This window comes from Gnatocerus cornutus, chromosome 2 (genome assembly GCF_029298725.1).
Source record: "Gnatocerus cornutus isolate USDA-ARS CGAHR chromosome 2, icGnaCorn1.1, whole genome shotgun sequence".
Classification (NCBI taxonomy): Eukaryota; Metazoa; Arthropoda; class Insecta; order Coleoptera; family Tenebrionidae; genus Gnatocerus; species Gnatocerus cornutus.
Genome location: NC_142234.1, coordinates 17004946 through 17022290, shown reverse-complemented (window position 1 = coordinate 17022290; position 17345 = coordinate 17004946). Strand labels below are relative to the sequence as shown.

The 17345-nt window shown below is 36.3% G+C and overlaps 9 protein-coding genes and 1 pseudogene across 10 annotated transcripts; 6 read left to right on the top strand and 4 right to left on the bottom strand.

Annotated features, from left to right (window-relative positions):
• Positions 1–326: 326 nt before the first annotated feature.
• On the bottom strand, positions 327–1745 carry LOC148179601 (beta-1,3-glucan-binding protein-like). The gene is made up of 4 exons (XM_088029693.1): positions 1493–1745; positions 1283–1437; positions 1070–1233; positions 327–1024 (listed from the first exon to the last, which is right to left on the bottom strand). Exons 1-4 carry the CDS (start codon positions 1694–1696, stop codon positions 408–410), a joined length of 1140 nt encoding a protein of 379 aa, XP_087885819.1. The 5' UTR covers positions 1697–1745; the 3' UTR covers positions 327–407.
• Positions 1746–2191: 446 nt separating this feature from the next.
• On the bottom strand, positions 2192–2952 carry LOC148179600 (uncharacterized). The gene is made up of 4 exons (XM_088029366.1): positions 2797–2952; positions 2658–2750; positions 2451–2608; positions 2192–2403 (listed from the first exon to the last, which is right to left on the bottom strand). The coding sequence occupies exons 1-4, from the start codon at positions 2852–2854 to the stop codon at positions 2281–2283; spliced, it is 432 nt and encodes a 143-aa protein (XP_087885492.1). The 5' UTR covers positions 2855–2952; the 3' UTR covers positions 2192–2280.
• Positions 2953–3057: 105 nt separating this feature from the next.
• Positions 3058–4057, top strand: LOC148179599 (uncharacterized). The gene is made up of 5 exons (XM_088029367.1): positions 3058–3266; positions 3317–3395; positions 3447–3550; positions 3599–3655; positions 3704–4057. Exons 1-5 carry the CDS (start codon positions 3212–3214, stop codon positions 3829–3831), a joined length of 423 nt encoding a protein of 140 aa, XP_087885493.1. The 5' UTR covers positions 3058–3211; the 3' UTR covers positions 3832–4057.
• Positions 4058–4107: 50 nt separating this feature from the next.
• On the top strand, positions 4108–5199 carry LOC148179598 (uncharacterized). Its single transcript, XM_088029557.1, has 6 exons — positions 4108–4150; positions 4203–4392; positions 4441–4543; positions 4641–4842; positions 4896–5048; positions 5098–5199. The coding sequence occupies exons 1-6, from the start codon at positions 4130–4132 to the stop codon at positions 5197–5199; spliced, it is 771 nt and encodes a 256-aa protein (XP_087885683.1). The 5' UTR covers positions 4108–4129.
• Positions 5200–6460: 1261 nt separating this feature from the next.
• Positions 6461–7736, bottom strand: LOC148179597 (beta-1,3-glucan-binding protein-like). The gene is made up of 4 exons (XM_088029365.1): positions 7538–7736; positions 7334–7488; positions 7121–7284; positions 6461–7071 (listed from the first exon to the last, which is right to left on the bottom strand). Exons 1-4 carry the CDS (start codon positions 7733–7735, stop codon positions 6461–6463), a joined length of 1128 nt encoding a protein of 375 aa, XP_087885491.1. The 5' UTR covers position 7736.
• Positions 7737–8836: 1100 nt separating this feature from the next.
• Positions 8837–10253, top strand: LOC148179596 (beta-1,3-glucan-binding protein-like). The gene is made up of 4 exons (XM_088029364.1): positions 8837–9121; positions 9168–9322; positions 9371–9534; positions 9581–10253. Exons 1-4 carry the CDS (start codon positions 8924–8926, stop codon positions 10189–10191), a joined length of 1128 nt encoding a protein of 375 aa, XP_087885490.1. The 5' UTR covers positions 8837–8923; the 3' UTR covers positions 10192–10253.
• Positions 10254–10483: 230 nt separating this feature from the next.
• LOC148179595 (protein lethal(2)essential for life pseudogene) lies at positions 10484–11392 on the top strand (annotated as a pseudogene).
• Positions 11393–11589: 197 nt separating this feature from the next.
• Positions 11590–14324, top strand: LOC148179594 (rho GTPase-activating protein 1-like). Its single transcript, XM_088031142.1, has 8 exons — positions 11590–11894; positions 11959–12081; positions 12131–12419; positions 12468–12785; positions 12833–13005; positions 13051–13248; positions 13296–13402; positions 13447–14324. Exons 1-8 carry the CDS (start codon positions 11855–11857, stop codon positions 13615–13617), a joined length of 1419 nt encoding a protein of 472 aa, XP_087887268.1. The 5' UTR covers positions 11590–11854; the 3' UTR covers positions 13618–14324.
• On the bottom strand, positions 14151–14972 carry LOC148179593 (adenosine 5'-monophosphoramidase HINT3-like). Its single transcript, XM_088031144.1, has 4 exons — positions 14886–14972; positions 14658–14838; positions 14420–14613; positions 14151–14372 (listed from the first exon to the last, which is right to left on the bottom strand). Exons 1-4 carry the CDS (start codon positions 14970–14972, stop codon positions 14328–14330), a joined length of 507 nt encoding a protein of 168 aa, XP_087887270.1. The 3' UTR covers positions 14151–14327.
• Positions 14973–15051: 79 nt separating this feature from the next.
• On the top strand, positions 15052–17342 carry Bulli (regulator of MON1-CCZ1 complex protein bulli). Of its 2 annotated transcripts, none has more exons than XM_088031141.1 (7): positions 15052–15150; positions 15199–15676; positions 15723–15952; positions 16076–16232; positions 16285–16454; positions 16495–17164; positions 17211–17342. In XM_088031141.1, the coding sequence occupies exons 1-7, from the start codon at positions 15052–15054 to the stop codon at positions 17264–17266; spliced, it is 1860 nt and encodes a 619-aa protein (XP_087887267.1). In that variant the 3' UTR covers positions 17267–17342. The 2 variants fall into 2 exon arrangements, with proteins under 2 accessions (XP_087887267.1, XP_087887266.1); XM_088031140.1 differs by having other exon boundaries at positions 16067–16232.
• Positions 17343–17345: the final 3 nt, after the last annotated feature.

Sequence of the window (17345 nt, the reverse complement as noted above, 5' to 3'; positions counted from 1 at the left end):
GCTTATTATTTCTTGTTATCTCCGCTTTTAGAGATGTTATTGAAGATATGTAATCTAAACTCAATTTTTGTACCGCTACAAATAATTTAAAATGTTAGTTTATAGCTGAAACATCTTTAATCGACAAAAAATACTTGAGTGTGCAATGTAGAAATTTTAAAGCAAACAAAACCCGAAACAGCAGTGCAAAGTATTCCAAGTACTTCCTTTAAATGCTGATTATTGATAACTGAGATAAGAATGAAATTTTCTTGCATTTCTTATACTTCTTATTCTTATTTTGTAAGAAAAACATTTGTAAAAACGTAATAATCGGACCCAACACATCTTATCAATTTTTTATTAAAGTATTAATAACGTTTTTGAAATAATCGTTTTTTAAAATTATTCCCGAGCAAACGCAACTCTTAGAGAGCCCAAACTCGTACATAATCAACCTGTAAAGCGGGTTCGTCAGTGTCCACCTTCCACGTCGAATACCACTGCTGTCTTCCGTTCCAGAAATTGGTCCTGGCAGCTTCAGCTGAGTCTGAGTTCGACCATGGCTTTCCGCCCTGATTAATAATTTCATCAGGGAAATAATTCAAACCACCCACAGCCAAATTAATAATAAGATAAAATTCCTTATCGAACGGCGCCAACTTGGATTTGCTCGTCCTCCATGGATTCGGAAGTCCCGTGGATTCAAAATTTCCCCATTCCCAAAAACCACCCGCTGGAGGTTCAAACCTTCCTATAACTTCATCGTCGATTGAAAACTGAATGCTGTTTTGGTCCCAAAATAACTGATAATTATGAAAATCAGAATTGTAACCATTAGGGTTTGATTTTTCCGCGTGGGTTGCCATAAAGCCGTTGACGCTCCAGTCTGGGCCCCAGTGGAGGGTTGAACCGACTACTTGGGTACCAATGTTGACGCCAGAATCGGTGACATAGTCGCGGTTACCACGACTTTCCATGATGTCGATTTCTCCAGACATGGGCCATCCGGAGTATTCGTACCACCGGGGCAACATCCAGATAGCTACAATAGTACCTTGAAGACTGATTCAAAGAAAGGATTTCTTACCGGGCCACAACCAGTCGCCGGCAGGAAGTTTAGCTCTAACTTCCACCTTGCCATATTTAAAATTGAAAGAGTTGACTGTACGGATGCGGGCACTCTTAATAGGGTTTATAATGCTGCTTAGTGTACCATCTCTTATACAACCATTCCACAAAGAATTCGTACATCTAAAAACACAATTGAAAAGACGAATTCAACGAAAAAAAAAAGAATTACTGTTCAGTTGGTACGTCCCCATTGATATCCACATGAGCTGTCGACAAAAATCCTTCGCCACTTTCATCAGCTACGTAAGTAGGCTTAATAAAAAGAAAACCGTTCTCAGCATAACTATTGGTTCTACTATTTGTGTACCATTGAAACTCATAGTTCTGTAAAATTTCTTTATATTAAAAATCTGATTAAAAGACCTTGAAGTATACTTACACCACCACCGCCCATCGTGACTTCATGGTCCCACGTTTTTAAACTCAACTCATCAAAATTGTCTTCAAAAATCAGATCCCCGGAACATATTTTTCCAGTTGGGGCGTTGGTCCCACTAACGGTTGTAGCGCTGGGGGTTGAACAGTCAGCCGCACAGAAGTGCAGAAGCCCCAGTACAAGCGAACTTAGCAACAATATTTTCATGTTAATCAATGATCATTGTCGCAAAACGATATTGTTTATATACTAAAATTTATCTGAATTAAGTCATACTCTTCGCACGTGTATGAATTACTCAAGGTGAATTACCTATCTGTCAAGTGAGCTAGTAACAAGATTAGAAATGAAGAGCACTACTTTGTTTTACAAGAAATAAACTATTCCTAATAGATGATAGCTTCTTCACATTAAGAATTTAAAAATATTACTGGTTTCAAGGCGCCTTCACCAATTTTTATTTTCCTTTGACTTAAATCATAAATAACTGTTTTAAAAATTGACGCTCAGTTTTTCAAATTTACTTTATTTTCACTTTAGCAAATTGCCAACAATCCTTAAATTTCCCTCTACCCATTACAAAAATAGTAAAAATAGACAAACTTCCACAAAACAAAAGTCCGGAAATGCCGGCACACAATAATATTGGAGTCTGAGAAATTGAAGAAAGCACGTTACTTTCATCCAAGGGTAGAATAGGGACAATTATCAACATAAACAGCATATAAAAAATTATCAGTACACTTAACATCAGCATGAACATGCTGTATATCTTATTAGATACTGGCATTTTAAGACGCCATATATTCTTCTTCAAATTTCTTGAAATCTTCTTCAGTAAAGGCAGTTTTCTGTTCTTTCTTCGGCTTCTTTTTGGGTTTCACTGGCCTTCTAGTTACCGCCCTTTCAATAATCTAAAAATGAAGAATGTTAGAGGGTTGTGAGAATTTAAAGATCATACCTTCTCTGTGGTGTCTTTATCAAGCTCAATGGCACACGCTTTTTGTAGTTTCTTCAGCTTTTTTAAGTTGTCTTTAAGAATCTCATCTTTAGTTTTGATCAACTTTCTAGCTTCCTGTATTGTTAACTTTTTAGAAGTAGATAAGAGTGAAACTTTTTCTAAAATTTGAAAAAACTAATCTCCAAATAAACCACCTTTGTTGAATACCTTTCCGTCCTCTCCGTGTTATATTTTTGGTGATTTTTTGGCTCTCTGGCACCAAATTAAATACGTTTTTTGTCTTTTTAATTTTTTTACCACCTGCAACGCAACCATGAGAATTGGTGTCTGGAGATAAAACAATTACCTTGTTTAAACTCTGGGTCTACAAGCTGCAATGCCTTTTGTACTAACAGTGAAGACATTTTATGTTAAATTGTTCCTGAGGGCCTCATTATTGTCAAAAATTGTAGGTTATGTTTCCATTCTGACAGCGTTGCCAACCTGCTAACGTCGAATCCACGTGACAATTTGCGGCGTTGCCATTTAATTTCGGCCATGAATTTTCCTCAACTTTTTGGAAAATACGGATATTTTATGCAAACTCATCATGTTAAATTAACATTGAACGAATAAAAGAAAGCGAGTTAAAAGATTACATAATTCCGCTTTTCTGATCGTATTATTTCGCAATACCGCTCCTTTCACTCTCCTCCACTAAAGTCTAAAAGGAGCTCCATTTTTTGTTACATTTGGAATTTACATGTTTACGACCAATTTCCATGATGTATAATATCAAAGGACCTAGTAAAATCGTTGCAAAAACCACCAGACGAGGTAAATTTCGAAAGAATCCAATTTTCACGAGCTAACCTCCAAGTTCTTAGGTTTGGGGCAAAACATGGATAACATGAGGGAATACACCAGAAATAAGTCAGTTGAAAGTGAAGATAACGAAGTTCCAGCGTAAGTAGAATGTAAAGTTTCATCTCCACAAGTCTGAAATGTGTGCTTTAGGGTTCCCAAGCCCGTTTTTCACAACAAAAAAGTGGCACCACATCAGCACAGACAGGAAGTCATATCACCTCAACACGAGGAAATTATCAAATTTATCAATGACTGTAAGTCATACGGTTGATTTAGAGACATTCTTCAGTTTCTTCTTTCAGCATGGAACAAAGTTTGTGCAGAGATGAGCCCAGAAGATGGTTGTTCAAGCCCAAAAAGTAATACTAGCACCCTTTAAGAGGAGTCTTATCTATTAATTTTTACAGGCGATCATTCGATATACTACGAGGATGAGCCACTCATTTTGGAAGGCTTTAAACCATTTGACCTTGAATCGTGGTGGGGCAAACGCCTGTATGCCTGCATAACAGGTTCTACAAATGGTAAAAATTAATTATTTACTGAAGCAGCTGCGCTACTAGTCACCATTTCGTTAAATTTGTACAATCAAGCCCTTTAATTTTTTAAACTTTTTTTTATCAAATTGTACAGTTTATTATATTATGATTTGTTAAGTGAAAGCCTCTCTGTTGCTATTTTTGAGGTTTTTTCTTTTAAATTTGTAGTGATTAAAAAGAGAAAAAATGTGATATTTGTAATAAATTAAAAACGTTGTTTTATTCCTGTCAATTTGACGATCTCCATTAGTGTCATCCCTCCGCATAAATCGACATTTTTGAGCCCCGCGCAAGATGTCAGGTGTAATTGAAGATGTTAGATTTCCTACTTTTTGTTTCCAGAAGGAGATATTTTAATTTATTCCAGGAAAATAATAAAAAATTAAAATTCCGTGTAAAAGAAATGGAAGAGACTGTCAAATCTCTTGAAGACAACATGAAGGAGTCGGATCGCACAGACAGTCAAATTGTGATGTCCATTCAAAATGATAAAATTAAGTACGAGGGGATAAACAATCAATTACAAGAGGCTTTAAAAGAAAATCAACACCTTTTAAGTGAAACGTTCTCATATCTCTAAAATTGTTTACGTTGAATTCTTTTAGATCTTCTTCAGAAGTGTAGCGAGCAAGACATTTCTCGGACGAATTCTCAAGGGGATGTTGGCCGCTCGTGCTCTACAATGAGCATAGTCCATTTGCAATACAAGTAATTTTATTAAAATTTTTATACTAAATGAAATCGGAGGATTGGAACTTATTATCATTTTATAAATACCTACAGAATGTTACCAGATTTTCTTCAGGTATGAAGAACTTATGGGCAGCCACAGCGGCTTATTGAAGCTCCTAGACATTAAATCCGAAGAAATTAAGAGAGTCCACGATGAGAACGTTAAGTTAAAAGTAGAAATTGAAGAGCTAACACAAAATCTTTCATCGTCCAAAGAGAACTTCTCAAGACTCTCAGACAAATTTTCAAAATTGAAAGGACGAAAAAATGTGAAGGTGAATTATGGTCACATTTCTGAAAATTTCGAGATAATTCTAACTAGTTGTAGATTAACAAGTTAAGGAAACAAAGAGAGACTTTACAAATGGTCCACAATCAGTTGGTCAGCGTTTTGCACAAGCAGTGTATGGAGAAGGACGGTGTTATTTCAAATGAAATTAAAAACTGTATGGACTCGGAAAAAGCATTGTTGCTTCAAGAAGTATAAGTGTGACCGAGAAACGCGATCAGTGACTAAATTTTCTTTCTAGATACGGAAGAATAATATGATGGCTTACGAAAATTTTCAACTTAATCAAAAAGTTGAGTTTCTTAAATCTTTTTTGGGAGAGGACAAACTGAATCATCACTAATTTAATGACTAATTAAATGTGGACATGTTTTATGTCTTGTTTTATTTATTAAAGAATGCTCAAAAAAGTGGAGTTTTTTATATTCCTAAAAAATGATTACATAAAATTTGCATAATCTTTTTTTTTGTTTTAATACATATTTAAGAAAAATACTTAAAAATGGGTATCAATCAGTGTCAGTATCAATTTTTGATAAACCAATAAAGTAATCAGAAAATCAGTTTGCACATTTGAGCATGTTGCCATACTAGATAAGCATCAGCGGAAAAAACTTTATTATCGGGATTCGCAAAATCCGACATTATCCGCTTTTTATACAACTAGGTGAACAATATACAATATCGATATAATTATCAAGAGTTCAAAATATAATGTGATTCAAATAATCGAGAGAAAGAGAAGAAAACATTGAAATAAACGAGAGTTTAAAGGCAAACAGACAATAGTCTGAATAAACAAACCAATCAGAAAAGGACCTAAAATCCACTAACTCCACTTTGAAGAAATATTGTAAAACGAACCTTCCAAAAACCATTTATTAAAAGGCATAAGTCAAAAAAATGTAAAATCTGATTTTAAAGCTATAATGGAATTTTTAAGAATGGCCTGTTCAGAAGTTTTCTGTTTTTCAAATTAACGAGAGTTCGGGAGGGAAAAATTCAAATTATAGAGTGTTGGCGGAAAAAAAGTTTGCGAGTTTACTTCAAATTAACGAGAGGACTAAAATACATTGAAATTTGAAATTAATCGAGAAAAATCGATGGGTTGGAGAAAAAACTTTAAATTATCGAGAGTCTGTACTTTGCACATTAAAAGCAGGTTAAAAATCTGATTAGCATACAGAAGACATTTTCTTTGTTACATCAGTTTTTACACTTCACTCGTTCAATCATGCTATAGTTCTTTTCTATACAATTTTTTTCATATTTTTTTTTACCAGTTTGTTAATTTCAAGAAAATGTATTTAAGGACATTCTAAAAATAAGCGATAAGAATTTAAAAATAATTCAATGTTTAGGTACCTACGTTTTGTACTTTTATTTGTTTTTGATCCAGAATTCCAACTGGAAATTGTAAACACTTCAGCCAAAATATGTATCAGTGATTAAACTTATCAAAGATTTTTTTTAAGCTCCGTTTTTGGAAGTGTGTATTGGCATTGATAGCAATTTTATGTTGAAATATTTTTAATAAAGCAACTTTTATTTTTAATAGCTGCGTATATTTACAAAGTGAATTATAATAGGTACATTATTAACGTTTAGATGGCCCAAACTCGCACATAATCTATCTGGAACGCCGCGGTATCGGTGTCCAACGCCCACGTTGGCAACCACTGATCCCTGCCATTCCAGAAATCAGTAGACGCAGCTGGAGATGTGTTCATCCAGGGTTTACCTCCAGGATTAGTAGCATCATCAGGGAAATACGCCACTCCACCGCAAGCCAAATTAAGGATAATATAATACTCCTGATCAAAAGGAGCTAACTTTGAATTACTCCTCTTCCAAGGGTTATCAAGTCCAGTAGAATCAAAACCTCCCAATTCCCAAAAACCACCCTCTGGAGGTTCAAATCTCCCAATAACTTCATCGTCAATTGAGAACTGTATGCTGGTTTCATCCCAAAGCACTTGGTAATTGTGGAAATCCGTGTCGAAACCGGCGGGGTTCAGTTTTTCGGCGTGAGTCGCCATGTAGCCGTTGAGGTTCCACGCTGGGCCCCAATGGAGGGTTGAACCGACGAGTTGAGTACCAATGTTGACGCCGGAACCGTTTACCAAATCGCGGTTACCACGACTTTCCATGATGTCGATTTCACCAGATATGGGCCATCCAGAGTATTGGTTCCATCTGGGCAACATCCAAATAGCTGAAATTGAAATTAAAAAGTGATCTGGTTAAAAAGATGATTTTCTTACCAGGCCACAACCAGTCACCAGACGGTAGTTTAGCTCGAACTTCCACTTTACCATATTTGAAGCTGAAAGAGTACACAGTACGAATACGAGCGCTTTTAATGGGATTTAACAAATTTGCTGGACTACCATCTCTTGAGCAGCCATACCAAGCTGGATTTGTACATCTAAAATTTCAAATCAAGTTAATATGTTGTTGGATTTGTTGGATTTTACTCGTCGGCTGGTGCACCTCCGTTGATATCCAAATGACCGGATGAGAGGAAATCTTCACCGTTTTCATCTGCTAATAGAGTTGGCTTAAGGAAAAGCATACCATTATCGACGTAACTGTTGTATCTGCTGTTGGTGTACCATTCAAACTCCCAGTTCTGTAAAATTTGATTAAGAAAAGAAGAACTTAATTTTTAATTAACTTACACCACCGCCTCCCAGAGTCATTTCGTGGTTCCACACTTGCATATTCAAGTCATCAAAATTGTCTTCGAAAATCAAATCTCCTGAACATATATCTCCAGTTGGGGCATGGGTACCACTGACTGTAGTAGCGCTAGGGCACTGGGCGATAGAGAACTCTAAAAGCCCCAAAAGAAGGGCACTGATCAATATGACTTTCATCTTGTTGAGGAATCTCAGCTGTTGCGACAGCTAGGTAGTTCTTTTATAGAAAAATTTATCTGAATTTACCCGTGAAGTGCTCCTGTTTTTTAAGTCCACTCAATCAAAGTCAAGATTAGGTTCAAATAAAAATTTCTAGTACACCACAGTGACAATGTAGTTTTGAAATTCATAATAAGAACTTTAAATAGATCTTTCGATTATTGCGTATTGGTGCATACCAGATTTCAAACATTCAAGCGCCTATATCAAATTACAGGATGTATAAAATTCAATAAAAGCTCAAAAAATCAGCACAAATATATATCTTTAATTGCTTGATTTATCATTGAATCCAATCGTGAAAATCTATAATTAGGATTTTGAGAGATATAAGCAGAAAATTAAAAATAAATTTAATTGTTTTTTGCTTGTCCGAAATATAAAAATAATAATAATAGACAATGTAATTGCTGCAAAAACAATTTTGTCATTTGGTAAAGTTAATATAACAAATAACTCAAAAATTGAAATTTCCCCAAATTTCAGAGCTGGAGTACTAAAATTACAAAAACTACGTTTTTTAGTAAACAATATCTAAAATGTTTGTTTCTTTTTCTAAATTTCATAGCTGTAGCAAAAAATTACGGATGTCTGAAATTTTTGCTTTCTTTTGAAAATTAGAATCTCCAAAATTTGTGTCTTTTGTTCTATGAATTTGCAATTTGGTAGGGTTAAGAAACGACTCAAAAACAATAACTTCTCCAAATTTCATAGTTGTGGCACTAAAATTACAAAAATTACGAATTTTCCTTGAAAATCAAAATCTCTCAAATTTGTGTTTTTTCCCCACAATTTTGCAATTTCGTACGACTCAAAAACAGTAACTTCTCCAAATTTCATAGCTGTCGTAGCACCAAAATTATGAAAATTACAAATTTTATTGAAGGACCTACATAGGATAAATTAGTATAAGCAGAAAATAAATTTACTTGTTTTACTCGTCCAAAATATGATAATAAGTTAACATATGTATAGATGTCTAATATAATTGCTGCAAAAACCTTGATTATGTCAAGAACCCAAAGCCCCGAGCAAAATTATTCCAATGAAAATAATAAACGTGCGATTTGCAGAATATAAAAAGTGTATAAAAGAATGTGATTTCAAGAATTTATAAACGTAGATCGTCTACTACAAATTCAAGAAATGCTCAAACTACTCGTTCTCCTGTTATTAAAGTCTCCATTTTCTTCATCAGAATGTGAAAACGTCAGCATTACAACAGTTAGTGGTACCCATGTTCCAAAAGGTCCAATTTGTTCAGGTGACCTTATCTTTGAAGACAATTTTGATGACTTTAATTTGCAAATATGGAATCATGAAATAACTCTCGCGGGAGGAGGAGTGAGTGTACGTTTCTAATTTTCGCCACGCATTCTAATATTTACAGAACTGGGAATTCGAGTGGTACACGAACAGCAGATACAACAGTTACGTCGAAGATGGTTTTCTTTACATTAAACCAACTTTGGTAGCCGATGAATACGGCGAAGACTTGCTTTCATCAGGTCGGTTGGATCTAAACGGAGGAGCACCAGCAGATGCGTAAAACCATACCAATCAAAAATACAGCGAGTATAATCCAAATTTCAGATGTACAAATCCAGCTTATTACGGGTGTATGAGAGAGGGTACCAAAAAAAATTATTTGAATCCTGTTAAAAGTGCTCGAATTCGCACAGTCCATTCTTTTAGTTTTAAATATGGGAAGGTCGAAGTTAGAGCTAGAATACCAGCAGGTGATTGGTTGTGGCCAGGTAAAAAACTCCAGAAAAAAAGTGTTGGTTTTATTGAAAATCCTAGCCATTTGGATGTTGCCCAGATGGAACCAATACTCCTCATGGCCTGTGTCTGGTGAAATCGACATCATGGAAAGTCGTGGTAACCGCGATTACGTCAACGCTTCTGGAGTCAAGATTGGTACCCAGAGGGTGAGCTCGTCTCTTCATTGGGGGCCATCACAGACTTTTGATAAGGTCGCCTTGACGGAAGTTGAAAAATTTAATGATACTGGATTTGATGCCGATTTCCACAACTATCAGTTGCAATGGGATGAAAATAGCGTCCAGTTCTCTATAGACGATCAAGTTTTAGCTAAATATGAACCTCCAACCGGGGGTTTCTGGGAATGGGGTAAATTAAATACGTCAGGAGTTGAAAACCCTTGGAAGAGGAGCAAATCGAAGTTTGCACCCTTTGACCAGGAATTTTACATCATTCTTAATTTGGCTGTTGGTGGCGTTTATTACTTCCCTGATGATGCTAAGAATTCCGGAGGTAAACCGTGGAAAACCTCTTCACTAACTGCTTTCGCTGATTTTTGGAAAGGAAAAGATCAGTGGTTGCCCACGTGGAACTTGCAAAATGACTCTTCCGCCTTCAAAATTGATTATGTTAAAGTTTGGGCCTTGTAGTTTAAAAAAATTGACATGTAAGGAGATAAATAAACGAATAGAAAAATAAAATAAATCGAAGCAAAAAACGAGTTAAATCCGCAGAACGTAAAAATTCTTAAGAACGAATTCAAAGATAAAACGAACAAACGAATGAGTGATCTTAACTTAATTTAAAAAAATAATAAATTTGATTTGAATCTGCATTTGAAGACTCGGAGAATCTTAAGTAGGATCAAAAAGATCGAAATTGAAAGATTTAGAGAATCGTAGAAACTCAGAAATAGGAAAAATTCAAGAAACAAATCAATTTTCAGTTCTTTTCTAGAAGGCAAATTTTCTAGAAAATGATTCCAAGCGTTCGAAACCTTCCATTTGTGTTCTCGAAGTTTCGAAATTCTAGAACATTCAGAGCCATCTAGAAGCTTCCACGCCAGTTACTATAAATCCGCGCGCGCGTTCCATCCACTTCAGTTTGAATTCGACGAGCGCACAGAAAAGCAAGAAGAAAAGTGATCAAAAGTGACCTCTTAATCGTTGAAAAAGTGACCAAAAGTGAAAAAATGGCTCTTTTGTCGTTAATCAGAGACCCCATCGACTATTTCCGCCCATCGCTCATGCTAGACCAGCATTTTGGAATGGGTCTGGACGACGAGGATTTGTTAGCTCCATGCATAAATCGACGACTTCGCCGAACGTTGTCTTCGCCTTACACAAGAAATTGGCGGTCATTGGCGTCCAGAAGAGACAAAGGCTCTACAGTTTCCATCGATAAAGACAAGTTCCAAGTCAGTTTGGACGTTCAACAATTTGCACCGGAAGAACTTACGGTGAAGGTATCAGGGAATACTGTCACTGTTGAGGGCAAACACGAGGAGAAAGAAGACGAGCATGGAGTCATTTCTAGGCATTTTGTAAGGAAATACACATTGCCAGAGGGGCACAACTGTGAGCTTGTGGAGTCAAAACTGTCGAATGATGGAGTTTTGACCATTTCTGCACCGAAAAAGAAAGAAAATAATGCTCTGGAACGTGAGATCCCTATTGCGATTACTGGAGCGCCTTCGCAAGCCTCCATTGAGGTCGGCGGGAACGAGGAGAAACCAGAGAAGAAAGAAAGCAAACGCGAATCGAGGAAGAACTAAACTATTGTGTGGAAAAAATGTCTAATCTATTTTTTTTTGATTTTCTTCAATGTATTGTAGTTTAATAAGTTTCCAATTAAAGTTAATTTATTTTTTTTGACTGAAGACTGAAATTTTTGTATGTAACTATTATTTGTAATAAACTTTTCTTATCTAAAACATTGTTTATTTAATTCACGTGCCCTGAATATTCAGGAGAGAAAATATAACCAAGATTATTTTCTGCGATAAGCAATTTGAATAAATTCCCACGGAAAATTTTCTTTGTGCAGTTGGCAGCGCCCGTTGCATCGTAAACGTCACTAATGTGTCACTTTTGTTGTTTGTCAAAAAACGTCAAATCTAATAAGAAACGAATTAATTTCACTTCTAATACGAAAGTAAACAAAATTTGTGCTTATTTGAGTAAAAATATACAACGTCAGCTATAAAATTGGTCGCTCGCGAAATTAAATCATTTAGCCGAACCCGTAAAGTGGGTGTGCTTAATTACAATAAAAAATACTTTTCCTTTTGAAATGACTTAATTTGCATTTACAATGAATTCCAACAAGTTGAGCCCTACGAGGAATTTTTCTGGTGCGTATTTCATATGTGTTTGTTTATTTTGGGTTAATCTAATCTGTTAATCTTGAAATTTTAGGCAATTTCGTCGATAACAACGACGAACCCTATCCAAGTTTATCGGATTATCACGATTACGAACCTAATCTGGAGTTCGATGATAGCGAACTCCATCAAAATCCTGACGCTGTAGCCCAAACAGGTAAAATATGACCAATTATCTAAATACTTGTAACACGCAGTTTCAACAGCGGAACTGATACAAGTAGAGTCCAACGGTATAACTTCGCCGATCCCAGATTTTACTGATGATAATTTCGAGGAAGAACTTGCTGATCCTAGTGAAGAGACATTAGATAGCTTAATGTATTCCCCTTCATATCCTGAGGTAGATGATTCCCCCACAAGCAAGTTCTCAGAAATTGATAGGTACAAAATTGTCGACGTCAAAGGGGATGATTCTGCCGGAAGAAAAATCATTGTCGTATACGCCCATAGGCTACCACCCATCGCCGAGATCAACCACGGGCTATTTTTAAAGTAATCGCAGCCCGCCCACGCTATTTTTCACTTACAATTTGATTGCAGTTACTTAACCCACACTTTAGACCAGTATGTAGAGCAGGATTACAGTCTAGTCTACTTTCATTATGGCCTGTCCAGTAAAAATAAACCGTCTTTGAGGTGGCTAGTCCAAGCTTACAAAGCTTTTGATAGGAAATACAAAAAGAACTTGAAAGCGCTGTTTTTAGTTCACCCAACTGGGTTCTTGAAGTTTGTTTCCCAGCTTTTCAGACCTCTCATTAGTGCAAAATTTGGGAAGAAACTCAACTATGTCCACAGCTTGAAAGAACTAGATGAGCACATATCTCTGGAAAAGCTGGACATCCCTCAGGAAGTTATTGAGTAAGACTTGTAACTCCCACCATTCCCCACTTACACATTTTTTACAGACATGATAAGAAACTTGGAGGAGCTCCAGTGGTGCCAACAGAACTCGACTCTTCACAGCCTAGATTTCCTACCCAACAATTCGGTGTTACTCTTCCCTTTATTAAAGAGCATTACAAGGTTACACTACCTCCTGTCGTCAAACAGTGCATTGAATATTTGGACCAACCTGATGGTAAGACTTTCTCCATCCCAATTGATTCTAATCCAAAACTTACAGCTTTAGAAACTGAGGGTATATTTAGACGATCCGCTAATACGCTTAAAATAAAACAGCTTAAAGAAGTCGCCAATCAAGGCGAACTTTTAACATTCGCTGACGCCCACGAAGCTGCCGTTCTTCTCAAGACTTTTCTGCGCGAGTTGAAGGAGCCTCTTCTAACGTTTGATCTTTACGACGAGATTATACAATTCCAAAGTAATTAGTTTAAAAGTCGCTTCTACTGACTAAACGCTCCATTTTAGCTTGGCAGAAAGATCAGCAGTTGCGACAAGTTTCGATTTTGGTCATGGAGAAGCTTCCAGAAGACAACTACCAGATATTGAAGTACATTATAAGCTTCCTATCAAGGGTAAGAGATTTAGAAATGAGTTTAGTTTCTGATTGTTTCCACAGGTGATGGAGAGGTCCGACTTGAATAAAATGAACGCACAAAACTTGGCTGTAGTTTTCGGTCCGAATTTAGTTTGGTCCGAAAATGAAACAATGTCGCTCGTGGCTATAGGACCCATAAATAGTTTCACGCAATTTTTATTACAACATTGCAATGCGATATTCATGATTTAAAAATGCTTTAAAGTCTCGATTCTGTGATGTTTATGCATTTTTGTTCAATTCGTTTAAGTACAAAGGTATCTTAATTGTCTGGTTATTGACCATTTAACACAATAACAGGGTTATTTCTACTTATTTCAAAAAAAAGTCAAATCTTGATTAAACTTTAAGCTTACTTGTTGTCACCTCATATAATTAACAATGTTGAATAAAAGAATAGTTGGTCTGGATATATCATGTTAGAATAAAATATGGAAGATTTTTAAGTATCAGAGTGTTGCGTGAAAAGCGACAGTCAGAACATAAGACTTATAGTTGTAGAAATGTAACTGTAAACATGCAGTAACAAATGTAGTAATTTTGTAAATTATATTGCTGGTACATGCCCTTTACTGAATTAGAGTAAAATATTTTATACAAATGTACTTGTTAAAACTTTTCTTTTTCTCTAAAGGTGATGTATCAAATTTTATATATTGAGGAAAATAGTCAAGACGCCAAAGAACCGTATTAAATCCCCGGATTATAAAAAATTGTAGTCTACATTTGTTAAATTCTTTATTCACAACTTGAAAAGTTATAAAATAGTCCCAACTTCTGAGTTAAAATTGTTTCTACCTCCCATATTCATTTAATTACTAACCATTCCATCAAATGTATTAATTTTATTTTTATAATATATTGTGTCTTATAATATCACCAATAAACTATAAAATATCTTCTCATAATTTACTACCATTACCCATTTTCTGTAAAATTTGCTCCACCTGCAAATATTTCCTCATTAACTGAAAAAAAGAAAAGATTTTCTTACAGAAGCAAACCACCACGTGTTTGGCTTGAAAATTAATCTTTGGAGATAAGACATTTCTGCAACTGGTGATATAACATGTAAATGTAAATGAGAAACTGAATTAAAAGGCGGTAAATGGAAGCCTAGACGCAGGTCATCAGTAGTTCCCCCTTTTTCAGTTAAAACTTCTTTTCCTTTGGTAATTAAGTGCTCCACTAAAAAACAACAATTATGTGATTACAAATTCAAGGAACTTTACCCAGCTCAAGGTGATTGGCAGTCAGGTGATTTGCATTTTCTATATGTTCTTTGGGCACTGCTAAAAGATGGAATTGTGTACAAGGTTTAATATCCTTGAAAATAACAATCTTATCGTCTTGGTAAAAAATTTCGGCTGGAGCATCTCCGGCGATTATTTTGCAAAATATACAATTTGACATCTAAAATAACTACTTATTTAAAAAAAAAAACACAATTGCAGTCTTACCTGTCTTAAAAATGTTTTGGAAGCGAAACGAAACGAACTGACGATGACAGGTAATTTATTATTCAAAATGATTGTTGAAACTGTCATTTGAACGTCAACTTGACACCTGTCTGTCAGCCTGACACCAAACAGCTGATTTAAAAAGGAGGTTATATTTACAATTGTGATGGCTTCCGACTATTATTTAGAATTATCGGAGAACCCGGTTCGTTTCGAGGCTGTGAATCAACTAACAAACGTCTTTTTCGATGACTCTAATAAACACGTAAGATAACATTTGCCTTTAAGATAAGTTTCTGATCTCGACCTTTAGGTCTTCGCGGTGCGTTCTGGGGGCGTCATGGGGGTGGTTGTAAAGGGCCCGCGTGAAGTCGACAAACCCCTGAATTTCCGCATGGAAGACCATGGTCCCGTCTTATCAATAAAGTTTTCTTTGGACCAAAAAGTCCTGGCTGTTCAACGCACCAACACCTCAGTTGAGTTCATGAATTTTAACGGTGTTGCTCTCGATTCGGAATACTCGCAGAGTTGTAAGAAAAATTCGAATATTTTGGGGTTCGTTTGGGCACAAAACAACGAAGTGGCGCTCATGACCACTCACGGGATTGAACTTTACATGATTCTGCCTGACAAAAAAGCGTTGAAGTATCTAAAGACTACTTCTGTTACTGTTCAGTGGTTTGTTTGGTGTTCTTTGAATAAAATCGCATTGCTGGCGTCGGCACACGGGTCGCAACTTCAACCGGTGCTTTTTAAACCAGGGTCCATTAGCAAACTACCAAAAGTTGAAAGTAAGTACCTAGAGCGTAACTTGATGTTCTCATTCTCATTTTGAAGCTGAACCTGGACGAATGGCTTTGGAACGCGACGTAACGTTATCTACTTTGTATGGCGTTCCTGCAGTCCTTATTTTACGACATCAAAGTGGCCCCCAGAGCGCTGAAGTTCATATACATACTTTAAGTGGACCTGGACAGACTCCCGTGAAAACGCATGTCTTGAAATTGGGGCTGTCGGGAAGATTTGCGATTAACATCGTCGATGACTTAATTCTGGTCCATCACCAAGTGAGTCTTACAGTTAGTTTTCGACGTAGTCTTGAATTTCGGCCCACTTAATCAATAATTGTGCCAAACTTTGTGTTCATAAATCTCCAAATACCAAAATTATGGCATTTCGAGTATTTTAAGGCGTCGCGGAGTTCCCAAGTCTTTGACACAGCCCTCCCTGGTGAAAGTGATGGAATTGTTAGGTACCACACTACAGTAGCTCCAGCTCGGTCTTTCAAACCAGCGCAAATCACTCTTCCCGGTTTGGTGGAGCCCCAAACTCACATCTGCGAATTATGTACATACGATCAACAATCACTCTGAAATTTTCTTTAATTTGTTCTTTTAAGATTCCCCAAATTGGGTTGTCTTTCAACCGAACATAGTAATAGACGCGAAATTAGGCTGTCTTTGGCACATCAATCTCTGTTTGTCCGAACTCTGTGCCTCCATTCCAGATTTGGCTACCTGTACTCAAGTAGCTCTCAAACGGACCGACGGCAAACAAATTTTAATGAAAGTACGTATAGATTGAACACATGACTGCACACTTTAATTAGATCATTCTAGATGCGGTCAAACAGCCGAAACCTCCTTTGGATAAACTCCAAGAGTCTTTTAATCATATAAATAATGTGTATAGAGATTGTTTGGAGGCGGAATTACAATCCCACACTGCATCTCCTCCAGGAGCACCGTATTTAAAGTCGCCCCCACGTCCCCGAGTCTTGATAGACCAACTAGATATCTACAACGAAATTTTCCAGAAATTGGACATGGAGACTGATTTAGGCAAACTAGAATGGACTTTAATAAGTTACATGACATCACTCTTTGAGCAAGGCATTCCAGCGCAACATAATCTCAACGAACTCTTAATAACTACTCTTGTTAAAAGAAAGAAGTTCACTGCTTTACAACAATTGCTACAATATGGAGTGGTATCAGACTCCAAACCTTTGGCTTGTTTATTACTGTCGTTGGGTAATTTACATTCTGCTGCGACTCAACTCGCTTTGGATATGTTGGCGCGACTCAACGCGAACGAGGAAATACAAGAAATTCTCTTGAGCGAAGGACAAGTTCTCTCGGCGTTGAAGCTGGGGCAAGATAGCGCAAACCCAAGGAAGTTCCTTCAGGCCGCGCAAAATACGGGTGATAACACTTTATTCCACAGCGTTTATAATCACTTTAAAGTTAATTCGTCGTTTGCTGGGTCATTTAACAAAGGTAAGTTACTCCTAATTGTTAACAATTGTTAATTTGAACCCTTCAGATGAAAGACTGAATAGTTTCGTGCAACAGTACAACTCAACGTTTCTAGACAGTTAGATCTGAGTACCAAAGGCTAGTTTGAAACATGTATATATTTTATTTGTACAAATAATAAAAATATAAATATCACAAATTT

Excerpts from the sequence above, each read along its gene's own strand:
- LOC148179600 (XM_088029366.1), bottom strand. The coding sequence starts at position 2,854 with ATGTCTTCACTGTTAGTACAAAAGGCATTGCAGCTTGTAGACCCAGAG. Across the intron at positions 2,751-2,796 it reads AGACCCAGAGTTTAAACAAG|GTGGTAAAAAAATTAAAAAG; the intron begins GTAATTGTTTTA and ends GTTGCGTTGCAG. Across the intron at positions 2,609-2,657 it reads AACACGGAGAGGACGGAAAG|AAAAAGTTTCACTCTTATCT; the intron begins GTATTCAACAAA and ends TTCAAATTTTAG.
- LOC148179599 (XM_088029367.1), top strand. The coding sequence starts at position 3,212 with ATGATGTATAATATCAAAGGACCTAGTAAAATCGTTGCAAAAACCACC. Across the intron at positions 3,396-3,446 it reads GAAGATAACGAAGTTCCAGC|GGTTCCCAAGCCCGTTTTTC; the intron begins GTAAGTAGAATG and ends TGTGTGCTTTAG. Across the intron at positions 3,656-3,703 it reads TGGTTGTTCAAGCCCAAAAA|GCGATCATTCGATATACTAC; the intron begins GTAATACTAGCA and ends TAATTTTTACAG.
- LOC148179601 (XM_088029693.1), bottom strand. The coding sequence starts at position 1,696 with ATGAAAATATTGTTGCTAAGTTCGCTTGTACTGGGGCTTCTGCACTTC. Across the intron at positions 1,438-1,492 it reads TCACGATGGGCGGTGGTGGT|AACTATGAGTTTCAATGGTA; the intron begins GTAAGTATACTT and ends GAAATTTTACAG. Across the intron at positions 1,234-1,282 it reads GGGGACGTACCAACTGAACA|ATGTACGAATTCTTTGTGGA; the intron begins GTAATTCTTTTT and ends TTGTGTTTTTAG.
- LOC148179598 (XM_088029557.1), top strand. The coding sequence starts at position 4,130 with ATGTCAGGTGTAATTGAAGAT. Across the intron at positions 4,393-4,440 it reads AGAAAATCAACACCTTTTAA|ATCTTCTTCAGAAGTGTAGC; the intron begins GTGAAACGTTCT and ends GAATTCTTTTAG. Across the intron at positions 4,843-4,895 it reads AAGGACGAAAAAATGTGAAG|ATTAACAAGTTAAGGAAACA; the intron begins GTGAATTATGGT and ends AACTAGTTGTAG.
- Bulli (XM_088031140.1), top strand. The coding sequence starts at position 15,052 with ATGGCTTCCGACTATTATTTAGAATTATCGGAGAACCCGGTTCGTTTC. Across the intron at positions 16,233-16,284 it reads AACTCACATCTGCGAATTAT|ATTCCCCAAATTGGGTTGTC; the intron begins GTACATACGATC and ends TGTTCTTTTAAG. Across the intron at positions 16,455-16,494 it reads GCAAACAAATTTTAATGAAA|ATCATTCTAGATGCGGTCAA; the intron begins GTACGTATAGAT and ends CACTTTAATTAG.
- LOC148179593 (XM_088031144.1), bottom strand. The coding sequence starts at position 14,972 with ATGACAGTTTCAACAATCATTTTGAATAATAAATTACCTGTCATCGTC. Across the intron at positions 14,839-14,885 it reads CCAAAACATTTTTAAGACAG|ATGTCAAATTGTATATTTTG; the intron begins GTAAGACTGCAA and ends TAGTTATTTTAG. Across the intron at positions 14,373-14,419 it reads ACACGTGGTGGTTTGCTTCT|GTGGAGCAAATTTTACAGAA; the intron begins GTAAGAAAATCT and ends AAATATTTGCAG.
- LOC148179596 (XM_088029364.1), top strand. The coding sequence starts at position 8,924 with ATGCTCAAACTACTCGTTCTCCTGTTATTAAAGTCTCCATTTTCTTCA. Across the intron at positions 9,323-9,370 it reads GGAGGAGCACCAGCAGATGC|ATGTACAAATCCAGCTTATT; the intron begins GTAAAACCATAC and ends TCCAAATTTCAG. Across the intron at positions 9,535-9,580 it reads AGGTGATTGGTTGTGGCCAG|CCATTTGGATGTTGCCCAGA; the intron begins GTAAAAAACTCC and ends TGAAAATCCTAG.
- LOC148179594 (XM_088031142.1), top strand. The coding sequence starts at position 11,855 with ATGAATTCCAACAAGTTGAGCCCTACGAGGAATTTTTCTG. Across the intron at positions 11,895-11,958 it reads CCCTACGAGGAATTTTTCTG|GCAATTTCGTCGATAACAAC; the intron begins GTGCGTATTTCA and ends TTGAAATTTTAG. Across the intron at positions 12,420-12,467 it reads AACCACGGGCTATTTTTAAA|TTACTTAACCCACACTTTAG; the intron begins GTAATCGCAGCC and ends ATTTGATTGCAG.
- LOC148179597 (XM_088029365.1), bottom strand. The coding sequence starts at position 7,735 with ATGAAAGTCATATTGATCAGTGCCCTTCTTTTGGGGCTTTTAGAGTTC. Across the intron at positions 7,285-7,333 it reads GGAGGTGCACCAGCCGACGA|ATGTACAAATCCAGCTTGGT; the intron begins GTAAAATCCAAC and ends TTGAAATTTTAG. Across the intron at positions 7,072-7,120 it reads TGGTGACTGGTTGTGGCCTG|CTATTTGGATGTTGCCCAGA; the intron begins GTAAGAAAATCA and ends TTTCAATTTCAG.